This window comes from Vulpes vulpes, chromosome 12, assembly GCF_048418805.1.
Source record: "Vulpes vulpes isolate BD-2025 chromosome 12, VulVul3, whole genome shotgun sequence".
NCBI classification, from domain to species: domain Eukaryota; kingdom Metazoa; phylum Chordata; class Mammalia; order Carnivora; family Canidae; genus Vulpes; species Vulpes vulpes.
In genome coordinates this window covers 21,439,594-21,457,543 of record NC_132791.1, presented here as the reverse complement: position 1 = coordinate 21,457,543, position 17,950 = coordinate 21,439,594, and the positions used below count along the sequence as shown (strand labels likewise).

Genomic DNA, 17,950 nt, shown 5'->3' with positions numbered 1-17,950 from the left:
TTTTAATGGCTGCATAATATTGATTGTGAAATTTCTTTTATTTGAAGTTTGTGTACATCATTAAAAAATTAATTTGTAGTCACACAATTATACAAGTAGTGCATAAAAACATTCTTTGTATAAAGACTTAAAACATTACAGATAACTGAAGTCCTCTTGATCTCTCACATAGGTAATTACTATTATCACTTTGGTTTTGGAACTTTATATTTGTAGTATTTTGTATTTTTTTCTTAACATAATGGTATCATACTAATATAACTGTTTCTTTAGTCAACACTATGTGCCATTGTGCATATAATACTAACTCATTTTTACAAATAGTTTATCTAGTCATTTTCTTGTTGAACATTTTGTATTTTTTAATTTTTTCACCAATGCATATCTTCTGCATAATTCTTTCCCTGTGTATATCTTCTTGGACATATGTACCAAGTAGTAGAATTGCTAGATCCTAGGGTATGTTATTTGAAAAATTAACAGATATTGTCAAATTATGCTCCAGCATTTTTTTCCACGTTATACTTCCAGCAGCACTGTGAGAGTGGCTGTTTCCCCACACTTTTTTTTTTTTTTTTAAGATTTTATTTATTCATGAGAGACACAGGGAGGGAGAGAGAGAGAGAAAGAGAGAGAGAGAGGCAGGCAGAGACACAGGCAGAGGGAGAAGCAGGTTTCCTGCAAGGAGCCTGATGTGGGATTCCATCCTGGATCCCGGGTCATGCCCTGGGCTGAAGGCAGATGCTTAACCACTGAGCAACTCAGGGGTTACAGATGTGTGAGTAGTTAGGAATCCATGTTGTGTTAACTTACTCCTTTAACTTCCCATACTCCTCATACTCTCTTTTTAACATTGTTACTTATAAACATTTTTGGATTTTTTTTTTTGTGTGTTTTTTGTTTGTTTAATTTTTTAAAAAAAATTTTTGGGTCTTGGTCAATTGAATGGATGAAAATGACATCTGCAAATGGGATCTGATTTTTAAAAACTTTATGGCATTAATGTGTTCTTCATGTGTCTTTAATAATTAGAGTTTGAACTTATTTTAAATATGTATGTGTGTATGTGTGTGTGTATATATTTTTTTAAAGTTTTTCTTCTGCAAACTGTTCATGGCATTTGCTCATTTAAAAAAATCTTTTTCTTATTAAATTATAAGAATGCTTCTACAATAAAGAATAATAATAATTACTATCATTCATTGAATATTTACTATGTGTCACCTGTTGCTTTATGCATTCTACATGGATTAGCTCCTTTAATCTACACAGTAGTCCACTGAGGTAGGTACTGTATCATACCCTTTTTATTTTATGTATGTATGTATGTATATATATATATTTATTTATTTTAAAATTTATTTTTAAATATTTTATTTATTTATTCACGAGAGACACGGAGAGAGGCGTAGAAATAGGCAGAGAAAGAAGTAGGCTCCCTGCAAAGAGCCTGTTGTGGGACCGGATCCCAGGCCACAGGATCATGACCTGAACCAAAGGCAGACGCTCAACCACTGAACCACCCAGATGCCCTCATCATACCCTTCTTAAAGATGAGGAAAGTGAAACAGTGCAAAAATAATTTGCCTGAATTTATTCAACTAATTATTGGTAGAATTGGGATTTGAACTCAGGTGGTCTGCATCCAGAGGCTGTATTCCTAACTACCATGCTATAGAGCATCCCAAGGAAATTAACATTTTGTCTTGTGTGTTAAAATCTATATATTTCAGTTTTTTCTTCATGCTTTTTTTCTAGTATTTTTAACTTTTTTTTTTTTTTAAGATTTTATTTTTATGTAATCTGCACCCAACATGGGGTTTGAACTCATAACCCTGAAATCAGGAGTGGCATGCTCCACCAACTGAGCCAGGTACCCCAATACTTTTAAATACTCATTTTTTGATCTACTAGAAATTAATATTGGTATAAGATGTACTAGAGACCCAGCTTTTTTTAATACAATTTTTATTTTATTTATTTATTTTTATAATTTTATTTTAAAATAGTTTTAGATTTATAGGAAAGTTACAAAGATAATAAGTACAGCGTTCCCATATACCCCTCACCTAATTTTTCCCATTATTAACATCTCATGTTACTATGGTGGTGTGTTACAACTAAAGAACCGGCATTGGTACAGTACTTCTAACTAAATTCTGTACCTTGTTCCTGTTTCACTAGTTTTTACCTAATGTCCTTTTTTAATTTTAGGATTCTATCAGGATACCATATTATATTTAGTTGTCATATCTTCTTAGCCCTCTCTGATCTGTGATAGTATCTAGGGATTTTTTTTTTTTTTAAGATTTTACTTATTTATTCATGAGACACACAGAGAGAGAGAGAGAGGCAGAGACACAGGCAGAGGGAGAAGCAGGCTCCATGCAGGGAGCCCGACCCTGGGTCTCCAGGATCACACCCTGGGCTGAAGGCAGTGTTAAACCGTGTTCTGGTTTAGCACCAGGGGCTGCCCGGGATCTTTCATTTTTAAATAAGTAGTTACTTATTTATTCTAAAATAAATAATTGTTTGTCCCAGGACTGCTTATTCAATAATCCATCATTTTCCCATTGATTTGAAAGGATGGTTTTATTATATATTAAAATTTTACATTTACATATTTCTTTTTCTGGGCTTTTTATTGACTTATCTTTTTATGTATTCTTATCTGATACATAATTGTTTTAGTTGCTGTATTTTTTATAATACCATTTATTATATGTCTGGTAGAATTAGCCTTTTCTTACTCTATTTTTCCTCTAGAATTGTTCTGGCTATTGTGCTATGTTTTTTTCCCCTGATGTGCTGTTTAAATGGAATGTTTGGAAAGCTAATGGGTCCATAATTTGATGGAATAAAGTCTATTCCATTTTAAAGAGGAATGATTTGGTAACATATCTGTGGTATTAATAATGGGAAATGAATGAGTCAGGATTGGAGACCTGGCCTTGGATGTTCTTTCTTTCTTTTTTTTTTCTTTTTTTAAAGATTTTATTTTAATTTATTTATTTATGAGAGCCAGAGAGAGAGAGAGAGAGAGGCAGAGACACAGGCAGAGGGAGAAGCAGGCTCCATGCTGGGAGCCTGACGTGGGACTTGATCCCGGGACTCCAGGATCACGCCCTGGGCAGAAGGCGGGCGCCAAACCGCTGAGCCACCCAGGGATCCCCTTGGATGTTCTTTCAGTTTTATGAAATTCCAGTCTCTTCAGAGGGTTTGTATTTTCATAGCGTAGAAACACACTTTTGTTTACTGCTTGTCCACATTTTTATTTCTTAATTCTTTGTGTGTTTGTGTTATTAGTGCTTTCTTTCTTTTTTTTTTTTTTGAAAAACTGTTACTAAATTAAAGTACATCTTTATAACCGAATATTCTACAGACATGAATACATGAGGAAGCTCTTTAAATACTGATATGAACGATATCCAAGATAGGTTGTTGGGGGAAAAAGCAAGGTTAGAACAGTATGTATAGTGTACTGTCATTTTTGTAAATATGAAGGAAAGGGAGGCATTGTTGTATTATTTACTCCCCTGAAAGAGAATATAAGAAGTTAGTAGTTGCTCTTCCTTTTGGGGAGAAAAATTGGGAGAGAAGAATGGAAGGGAGACTTCATTGTATGCTCTTTTAAATTTTGAAACAGAACATAAAGACTCCTAACTCTGGGAAACGAACTAGGGGTGATGGAAGGGGAGGAGGGCGGGGGGTGGGGGTGAATGGGTGACGGGCACTGAGGGGGGGGCACTTGACGGGATGAGCACTGGGTGTTACTCTATGTTGGTAAATTGAACACCAATAAAAAATTTTATTATTTAAAAAAATAATTAAAAAAATAAAGGGTTAAAGAAAATGAAATAGGAAAAAAAATAAATTTTGAATCATGTAAAGTTTTTACTTTTTGCCTAATTGTTCTGGCTAGGACTTCTAGTACTATGTTGAATGAAAGTGGTGAGAGCGGGCATCCTTGTCTTGTTTCTGATCTTGGAGGGAAAGCTTTCAGTCTTTCCCCATCGACTATGGTGTTAGCTATGGGTTTTTCATTTATGGCTTTTATTATGTTAAGGTAGTTTCCTCTTATTTCTAGTTTATTGAGTGTTTTTATTATGAAAGGGTTTTGATTTCTGTCAGATACCTTTTCTGCATCAGTTGAAACAGTCATGTGTTGTTTTATCCTTCATTCTGTTAATGTGGTGTATCACATACATTCATTTGTGTATGTTGAACTTTCCTTACATTCCAGGAATAAATCTGACTTGGTAATGATGTATAATTCTTTTAATATGCTGTTGAATTCAGTTTGTTAGTAATGAGTTTTTAAAAGTAGAGCGATGAAGTTCTGTCTCAGTTTCGAACCCCCAAAACTGATAGGGAAAGTGGAGGAGATGCCTTCTCCAATGAAGTCTGAGTTTGTGGCAGTAGAATTATATATTTACTTGAGTTGTGCTGAAGTCTCCTCTGCCTAGAGCATCTGCATCAGTCTTTTTGTTGTTGATTTTTTTTTAAGATTTTGTGTTTTTATGAGCACTGAGTGTTCTACTATATATTGGCAAATTGAACTTCAATAATATTAATAAATATCTCTATATGTATGTGTATATATGTGTGTGTGTGTGTGTATAAAGATTTTGTGTTTTTAGGTCATCTTTACACCCAGTGTGGAGCTCAAACTCATAACCCTGAGATCAAGAGTTAGATGCTTTACTGACTGAGCCAGCTGGTCACCCGTTGTTGATGATTTTTTTTTTAAGGTTTTATTTATTTATTCATGAGAGACACAGAGAGAGGCAGAGACATAGGCAGAGGGAGAACCAAGCCCTCTAGAGGGAGCCTGAAGTGGAACTTGATCCCAGGACCCAGGGATCCTCAGGCAAACCTCAACCACTGAAGTACCCTGGAGCCCCCAAACTTCTTTTTTTCGTCTTTTCACTTGGGAATATTATCAGACACCCCAACTTGTCAGATTTACCAAGACTACAAGTTAATTCTCTTAATTCATATTATTGTGCATCACCTCTTTTACTCATTTTAGGCATCACTCCTGGTAGAGCAGTTCACGTAGGTCTGGGTTTTCCTCATTAGTAGTGTTAGAGTATTGCAATGATCAGTTATTTCAAGGCCCACTTCAGCCCAGAGTAGCTATAAGTTGTCTCACTTCTCTCTGTTCTCATTTGGTTTCCCTTGTTTCTTTTCTTTTCTTTTTTAAAGATATTATTTATTTATTCGAGAAACAGAGGCAGAGGTAGAAGCAGGCACCATGAAGGGAGCCTGATGCGGGACTCAATCCCCGGTCTCCAGGATCACACCCCGGGGTGAAGGCGGCGCTAAACCACTGGGCCACCGGGGCTGCCCTGAAATTTTGAATCTTGATTGTGTTGTCATGAAATATCAGCTGTCTTGCCCAGCATTGTACCATTTCGTACGTTTCTTTAAATATTTTCAATCCGGATGCCTGGGTGGCTCAGCGGTTAAGCATCTGCCTTGGCTCAGGGCGTAATCTTGGGGTCTCAGATCGAGTTGCACATCAAGCTCCCTGCATGGAGCTGCTTCTCCCTCTGCCTCTGTCTTTGCCTCTCTCTCTCTATGTCTCTCATAAATAGGTAAATAAATAAAATATTAAAAAAAAATAGGGACATCTAGGTGGCTTAGCAGTTAAGTGTCTGCCTTTGGCTAAGGGCGTGATCCTGGTCCCACGATCGAGTCCCACGTTGGGCTCCCTGCATGGAGCCTGCTTCTCCCTCTGCCTGCGTCTTTGCCTCTCTGCGTCTCTCATGAATAAATAAATAAAATCTTCAAAAATAAACAAACAAATATCTCCAATCCAAGTTATCACTTAAAAAACTGAATAGAATAGGTGTTTTGAGAAGTGGGTTTTGGTCTGTATTGGGTACACTTCCCCAAGGTTTTGTGGTCTTATCCACAAAGATGAACCAAGTGACTGTTAATGCCTTATGGAAATTGAAAACTACATTAGATCCACAGTGTTCCTCATTTGCTGACTTAACTCTAAGCTTTTTTCTTTCTTTCTGTCTGTCTTTTTTTTTTTTTTTTTTTAATCTGGCTGGACCTAAGTTTCCATACTGTTTGTTTACCTTCATTTGCTGCTGCTTCAAGTTCACATTCATATGGCAGTCATGGAATCATTGCCCTGATTATTAATAGATTATTTCTCCAATACAAGGTGGATGTACCAACATGCAATCCTCAGTGTTCTCTACCTTTATTTGTTTGTTTGTTTGTTTGAATCCTTTGGGGGAGGTATTATGATATTTTGGTAAATCAGATATTTATGCAGTGGAATGAATATGGTAGAAAATATCTAATTCTTGTTCAGTAGAGATTTAACCTTCCTAATTAATATTATTTACTAATACTGTATATTCTTTGTTTCTCCTACTCTGAATTTCATTTTTTAGTTTTTCATGTATCTGCAAGTTGAAAATTGATTCAAATTAGGACTTTTATGCATTATTGTGGAATTTAATTTCACACATTATAGATTTTGAAATTTATTGTAATCTTGGCTCAGAACTATTGTTCCGAGGCGCAGTGTAATACAGTCTGCTGGTTGAATCTAATTAAGGTGTCGTATCACTTGCATGCAGTATGTATCTTTGCCTAGAATGTTCTAAAATTCCTCACTTGGGAATAACACTTCTTTAGTTCTTCTTGGTCTGATTGAAAAACCCAGCAATATTTGACACACTGTATGTAACTCTTGTTTAAGAGGCAGACTGTGTTTATCTTTTGCATTTGTTGACTATTTTAACCAAAATGCTCAACTGCAGTTTCTAGCATGATTACCAACAGATTGGGTATTAATCTTATTAATGTCACCTATACTCATTTACTATCACTGCATTCAAAGACAAGCATGACTGTACTCCAGTGCTGGGTACACAAATATTAGGGAAATATAAATAATTTAGTAAATGAAAGTTGAATAGCTTGCAAGTAAAATTGCTTTCTAACAAGTATAATTTATAATTTTAAAGAAAATGGGCACATTATCTTTTTATGAGATTATATTTTACAATTATTGAGTTGACTATATACTGTAATTATGTGTTGGAGAGATCGCCTGCCTTTCTTAGAACCATGTGAAAAATGAACAATTTTAAGCTCTAGAATTCCCAGGATTATCTTGCTTGCCCACAGGGTTTTTTCCCCCCCTCCTGCTTGGTTTCTCTCTCTATTACCCAATTCTTGCTCTCATTTGCAAGGTAATCGTCCCTTAAATAAACAAGAATTCTCTAAAGACTGAACAGAAACCAGGGGTAAGTTGCCCAGCCCTGGTTGACAGAGGACCTTTTATGAAGATACTCTTCCCCAACAGAATTGCTCATCCCAAGGTCTTTTTCATTTGATCTTCAGTATACTTCTAGTATTTAAATAAGGTGTCTTTCTCCTTATTTACCTCTAGGCTTCCTTAGACTTTCCAGTACAGTACAATAGAAAAAGTACAGTATGTCTCCTGTAGTCCTATCCCCACACCATTTTTGCTCTATAACAGTGTTTTTTTAACTTTGGCACTATTGACATTTTACACTAGATAATTCTTTGTTATGGGGGCTGTCCTATGCATTGTAGGGTGTTGTAGTAGCATCCCTGGCCTTGACCTGCTAGCTGCCACTAGCAGCTCCCAAATCATGATAATAAAACATGTCTTCAGTTGCTAAGAGAGTAGATCTTCACAAGAAAAACACTAAATGAACAAAACTTGTAAGTATGTGCAGTGATGGATATGAATTAAACTTTTTGTGATAATAATTTCATAATATATTATGAAATAATATTTAATAAATAATATTTAAATAATTAAATAAATTATTAAATTAAATTATTAATTGAATAAATAATATAATAGATATATAATCATATTTAATATACATATATTAAATCATTATGTTGCATACATAAAAAGGTCTCCAGACATTGCTGTATGTCATCTGGGGAACAAAATCACCCCCATCTGAGAACCAGTGCCTTATAATATTAAACAAGTGTTTGATTTCCCTGTGAGACTTAGTTTCCTTGTTTGTGTAATGTGGTTAATAATCCTTGCTTACTGCACAGGATAAAATTTATGTACAAGTGTTTTGTGTATTTTATTTATTTTATTTTTATTTTTAAAAGAGTTTATTTATTCATGATAGACACAGAGAGAGATAGAGGCAGAGATACAGGCAGAGGGAGAAGCAGGCTCCATGCCTGGAGCCCGACATGGGACTCGATCCCGGGGCTCCAGGATCGTGCCCTGGGCCAAAGGCAGGCGCTAAGCTGCTGAGCCACCCAGGGATCCCCCTGTTTTGTGTATTTTAAAGTATTATGTACAAACAAGAGGTTGGGTTAAGCCTGGTAGCAGAACTCAGATCTAAATTCTATTTCTGTCAGTATCTCGGGGCAGAGAATGAAGCTTAGAATGTTGAGTCTTGTTGATGGGGTCACAGGCCTCATGACTTACTGTAAGTCGTACTCTACAGGGCTCTTCTGTCTAAACAGGGAAAGTGGGTAGGTAATTTCAGGATGAAATGGGAGCAGGGCTTAACTAGATGATGTGTTCCTTACCAGGCAGTCCTGAAGCAGCTGCAATGGGGCATAGCTCCACTGGGAAGACATGTGGCATTCCTCAGAATGACTCTAGCCTTTTTTTCAATACTAAGTATGTAGCACTCTGGCATGTATGGTTTTGGCTAACGTACCCATCTCTGGTCTGTTACTATTTTGGGCATCCCTATTTCCCTCTTGTTTATTGCAAACTCAACAAACATTTATTGTCTCCTATGTGCAAGACATTGTGTTGAGTGCTTTCACGTATTCTCTTTTATTCCTTTTGGAATCCTATAGGTGGAATTACTTGTTTTACATTTTAGTAACAATAGTAGTAGTAGTAATAGTATTGATAGTAGAGGCAGCAAGAGTCAAAACGAACATTTATGGAGTTCTTACTGTGTGCCTAGCACTGTGCTCAGTGCTTGTATTAATGTATTAATACATTGATACATTAATGTATCATGAAGCTTGAATTATGTATTAATTCACTGAATCCTAGCAACATTTTTTGAGTAGGTACTATTATTTTGCTTCTTTGTGTAGATGAGGAAACTGAGGCTACTGTGATTCAGTAGCTCATTTACACGATTAGTAAATGGTAGATTCTGGATTTGAATCTAGGAAATCCGTCTCCAGAGAATACTCTCTTAGGAAACACGTTCAGAGAGGTTAAATAACTTGTACAAGTTCACAGAGCTACTAAGTAGTAGGCTCGGATAATGTAGGCACACATAATGTTGATTCTCGTCTATCACTGTTTCCATGTGGTGAACATCATACTTCTCATTGGCCTGTTCTTGCCTCTTTCTGGCTAGTATAGCTCAGGTGGTGCTAACTTACAGCATAGTAGGGGGATCCATTAGAATATATGTCATGAATTCAAGATGGAATGATACAAGAGCTGATAAAAAGAGACAAAGAGAAGTTTGGAATCAGCCTAGTGGGGCTTTTCTTATTCAGTACTTTGTTCTGAATATTTCTTTTTACATCTAGTTTCTGTAGAATACTGCTTTTGTTAAGAGTGTTTTTGTGTTGAGTGGTACTTTTTTTTTTTTTTTTTTTAAGATTTTGTTTATTTATTCATGAGAGACAGAGAGAGAGAGAGAGGCAGAGACACAGGCAGAGGGAGAAGCAGGCTCCATACAGGGAGCCCGACGTGGGACTCCATCAAGGGTGTCCGGGGTCACGCGCTGAAGGCAGCGCTAAATCACTGAGCCACCCGGGCTGCCCTGAGTGGTACCTTATGAATTTAAAGACATAACATTTCTTTTATTTTGATAGCTCTGGTGATGGGTCTATTATCTGTGTTAGAGTAGACTAGAAGGGGCTAGAACCTAGAACCAGACTTATCCTTGGAGTGGGCAGGTGCTGGTGGGAGAGAGGTATGGGAGCAGTTAAACTCTTATGGATGGTGTATTAGTTAGCTAGGGTAGTTGTAATAGAGTACTACAAGGCGGTGCCTTAAAACAACAAAAATTCATTCTCTCAGTTCTAGAGGCTACAAGTCCAAATCAGGATATCAGTAGGGCCATGTTCTCTTTGAAGGCTCTAGGGGAGAACCCTTCTTTGCCTCTTTCTAGCTTCTGGGGTTTGCTGGCCGTGCTTGGAGAGCCTTGAATTGTAGATGCATCACTGCAGCCTCTGCCTCTGTCTTCACATGGCATTTTTTCCTATGTGTTTGTATTTCTGTGCCCAAATTTTGCTCCTTTTATAAGGACACTGATCATATTGAATTTAGGACCCACTCCTACCCAGTAGGACCTCATCTTAACTTGATTACATCTGCAAAAAACTCCATTTCCAAATAAGAATACATTCACACGTTCTGGGTGGACATGCATTTGGGGACTACACCCAGTGCAGATAGTTATCCAGAGAGTAAGTGGCAAAAGGGTCCACAGTTGGCCTGAGGGGAGACCCAACAGAGTACATGGGGGTTCTGACCAGTGAATGAAACATGACAGAGGACGCTGTAGGAACAGATTGTGATTGGAGATTCAGGTAGGCCTTAACCATTTGATCAATGTCAGCAGGTAGGAGAGTCCTAGGCAGGTCTCTACTTTCTCTAGGACTCTGGCAAGAGCAAGCCAAATTGTTTGAGAGAGCAGGCAAATGGTCAGGTTGTTAAAAAAGAGAACAAGTTAAGACACTCAGGGTTTGAATCATGAGAGGCCTTGGTCCCAGGAGTAAGGAAAAGCTTAGATATGAGGGTGGGGCTGACTAGATCAGGGCCAAACGGCAACTGTGACTTACTGCTCAGTCCTAGAGAGTTGGCTGAAGCATCTAAAAATGCCCTCTCCCTAGGGATAGGCCTGCAGGGAGTGAGGAGAAGTGAATTGAAGGCTTTATCACTATAATTCAGTTTCCAACACTGGCTAGTGTTAAGGTCCCCTGGCAAAGTGTAAATAAGAGTGGGCTCCCTGGATGATCTTGAGTGCTCTGGATAAAGGATATTGAAAAATTTAATAATATTAAATGTCATTTGTAAATGAAAGAAAGCTCATGCCCTTTCTGGGAAATACTTTGCAGGCCAGCTTTTCTGCTCTCATCAGAGAGGCTGAGTCAGAGATTGAGTTGTTTTGGCATTGACACCTTTTCTTTTTAAGTTTATTGCTTCATAATGCTTCTTTGGAACTTTGTTTCTTTAACATAATCAGAATCCAATCTGCTATGTAGTTGTAGGACTCTGAGCGACCCATATATTTCTGCTTCTTCCCTTGCCTTGGAACTGGGCTGATTTCTGTGAGGATTATGTCCTAGATGGTTTCTAACAGCAAAGAATCCCAATGCTGGGGCTAATCAATGGCTTCTGCATCTACCTGCTTCCACCCTTCTAGCCTTATTTAATTGCTGTAGGTTTTATGGATGTGCATACATGTCCATGTGTGCTCTCCCTGGTCTCCCTGAACCTATATATATTTCTAACTCATTCTGTACCTTTTGTCTTCAGTCAGTAGTTTTGGGGACCCTCTGGAATTTGCCAGCAGACTATGTTCCTTAGTTCCCAAAGTTACCACAAACAATTCTATTATGAATGTTATTATTTGTATATTTTTATATGCCAGGTTATTTGCTTAGGCTAAATTACTAGAAATGAAATTGCTGGATCAAGGATATGCGATTTAGAATGTTTTTTATGTGTAGTTCTAAATTATTCTCCAGGAAAGCTTATATTCTCTAGTTATATATATAAGCATTCTTGTCCCTGAACTCTTTTTTTTTTTTTTAAGATTTTATTTATTCATTAATTCGAGACACACACACAGAGAGAGAGAGAGGCAGAGACACAGGCAGAGGGAGAAGCAGGCTTCACGCAGGAAGCCTGACATGGGACTCGATCCCGGGTCTTCAGGATCACGATCTGGACTGAAGGCAGCGCTAAACTGCTGAGCCACCCGGGCTGCCCGTTGTCCCTGAACTCTTATTAACACTGGGTAATGTTCATCTTAAATTCATCAATTTGATAGACAACAGATGGCATTGTATTTTTGTTTAAATTAATTACTTTTTTATTACTAGATTAGCTGGACATATTTTCATGTTTATTGGCTGTTTAAAAGTTCTTGTTTTGGAAATTATCCATGAATATACTTTGCTCATTTTCTTTTGGAGTGTTTGCTTTTCATCCCATTCCTTTATTTATTAAACAAGTATTAATTGAATACTTTCATATGCTAGGGCCAGACACTGTTCTTTGGGAATAGTACTGACAAAATCCCTGTGATTAAGGAGCTTATATTCTGTTGTAGTGAGGCAGAAAATAAACCAGTAAATATGTAATATGATGAATGGGGATAAGGACTGAAGAAAAAGTAGGCATTAAAGGGAGGTAGAGAGTGATTGTGGAGAATGCTGTGTTATAAAAGGGGTCGTGGAAGGCCTGACTGATATGACTAGTGTGTGAGTAGAGACCTGAAGATTGAGGCAAAAGTTCTGCTGATGTTTGGGGAAAGCACTATAAGGCAGAAGAAACAAACAGTGCAAAGGCCCTGAGGTTGGACTGTGTTTGATATGTGACTGTAGTTTGGTGAATGAGAAGGAGAATTAGGAGGTGAATCTGAGAGGTGACAAGGAGTTGGGTGAATATGGGGGATATAGAACATGCATGCAGGGCCTTGGAACCAGAATAAGGTATTTGGATTTTATTCTGAGTGATATGGGGAAGCATTGGAGAGTTTTGAGTGGTAAAGTGGCATGACATGACCTGATATTTTAAGAGAACATTGATGGTGGTCAGTGGAGACTAGACTGGTGGGTGGGAGGGGCAATAGTGGAATTTGGAACATCAGTTAGGAGCATCTTGCAGTATGCTAGATGGGAGTTGCTAGTGGCATGGTGGAAGTAGTGACAAGTGGATCAGATGTGAACTGTGAGAAAAAGGAATTAAAGATGACTGTTTTTTGGCCATTTGCAGAGATGGGGGAAAATGTGGGTAGAACAGGTTGGCTGGTGGTGAAATCTTAGTAATTTGTAAGAGCTTTTTATGTGATGAAGTTTATTAATAGTCATTTAGGTGAAAAAAATTTTCTTTCCTAATTTGCTTTTAGTTAACTTTAAAAAAAAATGATTTCTTTTTTTTCTTTTTAAAGACTCTATTTATTTATTCATGAGAGACACACAGAGAGAGGCAGAGACACAGGCAGAGGGAGAAGCAGGCTCCATGCAGGGAGTTTGATGTGGAACTCTGTCCTAGGACTCTGGGATCAAGCCCAGAGCCAAAGGCAGCCGCTCAACCATTGAGTCACCCAGGCATCCCTTTAGTTAACTTTTTTTTTTTTAGTTAACTTTCTTAGTGCTGTTTTATTTATTTATTTTTTTTTAATTTTTATTTATTTATGATAGTCACACACAGAGAGAGAGAGAGAGAGAGGCAGAGACACAGGCAGAGGGAGAAGCAGGCTCCATGCACCGGGAGCCCGACGTGGGATTCGATCCCGGGTCTCCAGGATCGCGCCCTGGGCCAAAGGCAGGCGCCAAACCGCTGCGCCACCCAGGGATCCCTCTTAGTGCTGTTTTATTATACAGAAATGTCAACTGTTAGTCTTTATAGTTTTTGGCTTTGCTGTCATGTTTAGAAAGATTCGAAAAATAATCACCGATTTTTTACTTAAGTACTCTATGGCTTTGTATTTGCATTCCCTCTTTAATCCGGATGAAATTAATTGGGTGTAAACTCTGAATTAAAGCTCAATCTTAATTTTTTCAAATAATTTACCTTTTATCCTGGCATCATTAAACAATTTGTTCATTGCTGAGAGAAATGATTATATTATTTCCTCTGAATTGGGAAAGAAGTGAGTGGCAGGTTGTGTAAAGAGATGTTCTATAACATATTAGTGTTTAGCAAGCCCCTGGTCTTGTGTTTGGTTGATGACACAGTAACTCCAATTTCTAAGTATCCTAGCCGAAATATGCACTTAGAAAATAGCTTTCATCAGTTTCCCTCAATGATTGTGAATTATGTCCTGTGGATGATATGTGACTTATTTTTTACCTCAGCCTATGTCCTGCCACCAAATATGCTTTTCTCCTACCTCATTTTGTCAACTGATAATTGTTCTGAGATTATAAACTAAAATTTGCCTTAGCAGTAAGAAAATTGACAATAATGTGTGCTGGCTGTCCGTTTAATCACATTACAGATTCCAAAGCCCCTCACATTTATGTATTCCAGTTATATTCTTTGTGTTTTAGTCCTTCTCTGTTATGTGGCTACTGTAGAGGTGACAATAGTTAATTTATTGGATTTTCTTCTTTAGTGCAAGAAATATGTTTCTAATGTTGTTAATGATATTTACTAAATCTTATAGTTGGGTTAAATCTTCAAGCTTGGAAGTAAACCTACAGCATTTTGTTATCATAGAAATTTATGTCAAGGCTGATTGAACCTAAATCTCTTAAATATTTCTTTGTTTTTTGTAGAGAGGGAAATATGAGGTTCCTAAGTGGCTCTCTTCTAGTAGCATTCTGCTTCTTCAACAAATGCTACAGGTAAACTTTGTTATTTATTTTTAAATAAGAGAAGTCTACTGCAATTGTTTGATCCAACTTTAACATGTCTGTGATACTGCTATTTTTGGAGGACACTGTTGTTTTTCTGTTAGTTTAAAAAAATTTCATTCATTATGTCTGCCGCTCTCCACTAGATGCTTTCTTACTTGTGTTGCAAATGCATTTTCTTTTAGACCTCTACTGTGTATCTTTGCTGATGTGGTTCTCCTTCCTTTTTCTTGAGCATTGTCTATTTTCTCTGACCTGCTCTTGCTTTACTGTCTTCCACTTTCTTGCTCCCACTCTTATACATTAAGTGTATAGTGTAATAGATAGGGAATATATGCTTGAATGAGCTGGTGTACAATCAGGTGGACCCCGTGACCTAGTGCAATGGTTCTCAAACTTTAGCACATGTCAGAATTACCAGATGGCCTTATTAAAACACAGATTGCTGGGTGCCACCTCGAGAGTCTCTGATTCAATAGATCTGGAGCAGGACTAGGAATTTGCCTTTCTAACAAGCTTCTAGATGCTGTTGATGCTGCTTGTCATGGAACCACCCTTTGAGAACCACTGATTTATGGGAATGGCCTCTGAGGACTAAAGGTGGGAGTGCTAAAGTCTAGGTATCTGCCCTGCCAATCAATAGGCATGCCACCTAAATTGGTTCTAATCTGTCAAATGGGGATTTTGAGCCTGGCCTCACTGCTCTGTAGTGTTATGAGGATAAAATGAGTTAAATAGGAAACACTTTGAAAATATGAGTACCTTATTAGTGCAGTTTTTTTTTCATTGTTATGTGTTCAGAATATCTTCCAGCTTTTTTTTTTATTTTTAAGATTTTATTTATTTATTCATGAGAGACACAAAGAGAGAGAGAGGGGCAGAGACACAGGCAGAGCGAGAAGCAGGCTCCATGCAGGGAGCCTGATGTAGGACTCGATCCTGGGTCTCCAGGATCACACCCTGGGCTGAAGGCGGCGCTAAACTACTGAGCCACCCGAGCTGCCCTCTTCCAGTTTTTCCATCTATTAAGCCATCTTCGTTTTTATTCAAAATTTACCTCAGGCTCACCCACCTTGATTAAGTAGGGCCAGACCACCAAATCTCCATAATGAGATTGAAAACACCTCATCCTTTCTTCTAAACTCCAGAAAACTTAATCTTTGTTGATTAATTTTCCTCTCCTCACATTTGAAAATTACAAATGGAAAAGAAAGGTGTGCTTTTCAACTTGTTCTATGTGATTGTAAGCTCATCGGAGGTAGAGATTGCATATTCACTATGAATGCCCTGCATTGTGGCTGCTTGAATATTAAATTGGTGAATATTTCCTGTGAATAGGTTTTCCAGCAAAGACTATTACATCATACAATAGATTGACTGAACTTCATGAATAATGTCCATACCAATGAAGTTCATGTTTGTTAAACATTTATCTTCTAAGCGTGTGTTGGTTGCTATAGTTTTCTTGCCTCTATTGCCTTTTTTAAAGAATTTATTCCAAGGCCATTTTAAGGTCTTTGGCAGCATTTTTGTGATGATAAAGTTTACATCTGTTCTGATGAATTTTGAGTTCTCAGGAGGAAAGGAGTTCTGTGTTCCCTATTTGAAATGTTAATCTCTAGCTACTTCTCAATGGCCACTAGGTGGACCCAAAGAAACGGATTTCTGTGAAAAATCTATTGAGCCATCCCTGGATCATGCACGATTACAACTGTCCTGTTGAGTGGCAGAGCAAGAATTCTGTAAGTAAAATGAAGTCTGGTAGAATTTTTCAAAAAAACTTTGATCTTTGTGTGGATTTAAGACCTACAGCAATATGGTTTAAATACAAAAAAAAATGTATTTTATAGACTTGTTTATCAGATTGGTGTTTGTGAGGTTTGTAACCTAATTATAAATTTGCCTGTTAATCTCTAGGACAGTAGCTCTTAATTTGGGCTGCACATGAGAATCATTGGGACCTTAAAAAAAATGCCTGTGCCTATCTTAGAAGAGTTAGTGGATATTTTTAAAAGCTTCCAAATATTTCTCACATGTAGTCAGGATTGTGAATCATGTTCTGGAAATCACAGGCAAGTCACTTAACTTTACCAAATCTATTTATTTGTTTGTAAAAAGTAGATTAAACCACTTCTATCTACTTCCCAGAGTAGTATGAAGTTATAGCAGTTCTCAAAATTTTAAGTCTGAAGACTCCTTTACATTTTTTTTTTTTAAGATTTTATTTATTTATTCATGAGAGAGAGAGAGAGGCAGAGAGAGAAGCAGGCTCCATGCAGGGAGCCTGATGCAGGATTCGATCCTGGGACTCCAGGATCACACCCTGCCCTGAAGGCAGGTGCTAAACCACTGAGCCACCCAGGGATCCCCGACTCCTTTACATTCTTAATATTTATTGATTGATTCATTTAAAAGTAATAATAGTAAACCTTAGAAAAAAAAAATAGTAAACCTATTACATTTTATCTCATTAATATTTTTGTGAAAAATATCTTTAAAAAATAAATTCAATAAGAGAAGTAGCATCTTTGCAAATTTCTTTAAAATCTAGCTTGACAGAAGATGCTAAGATCTCATCTACTTCTATATTGTTTTGATCTGTTGTTTTGATTGAAACATGGGAAGAAAAAACAGCCCCACACAGATATGTAGTAGGAAAATGGGTAAACACTTTAAAAGCTTTTTCAGATAATTAGGGATATTCTGTGATAGTCCATTAAAACTTGGCAAATAATGGTTTCTTAAGGGTTAGTTGCTTGTGGAATCAATGAAGTTGTTGTATTCTATTACATTAAAATCCATTGATCTGCCCATTGAATCTCTTCCCCATGTAACATTATGCATTGGTCATTTGGAAAATATTGGTTCACTGAGTTATGCAGATCTTCCAGATGTTAACGCCTTTCATTATACAATAGAAAAAACCCCCTCACATTCCTTAAAGTCATATTGATCTCATCAGAAAAGCATTTAAGAATTGGAAAGCTGTTAAACTAATGGTGGCAGGTATAAATTTTCCAAAATCCTAATTTTTTTTTGAAGATTTATTTCTTTTAGAGGGGGGAGGGGCAGAGAGAGAGAGAACGTCTTAAGCAGACTCCACACTGAGCACAGAATCCAACATGGTCAATCTCACAACTCTGAGAGCATGACCTGAGCTGAAACCAAGAGTTGGATACTAACTGTACCACCCAGGCATACCCCAAAATCCTAATTTTTGCTCAAAACCCCAAATCATATCGTTAGCAACAAATACTATCTGTTGTTTGTTTTCCTTTAAGTGATAAGTCCATTTTGTTCATTTTTGAGAAAATGCCCAATACCCAAATGTAAATAATTATAACTTGTCTTTCAAGTAAAAATGGTGTTCTATGAAGAAAACAGGTAATTCAATTCC

The 17,950-nt window shown here is 37.2% G+C and overlaps 1 protein-coding gene across 1 annotated transcript in view; it reads left to right on the top strand.

Moving 5' to 3' along the window:
- MELK (maternal embryonic leucine zipper kinase) overlaps window positions 1–17,950 on the top strand; it is a 93,005-nt gene that overhangs the window by 35,501 nt on the left and 39,554 nt on the right. The window contains exons 9-10 of the mRNA XM_026013223.2: window positions 14,476–14,544; window positions 16,197–16,295. Coding sequence (XP_025869008.1) covers window positions 14,476–14,544; window positions 16,197–16,295 — 168 coding nt within the window. The remainder of the gene's footprint in view (window positions 1–14,475; window positions 14,545–16,196; window positions 16,296–17,950) is intronic.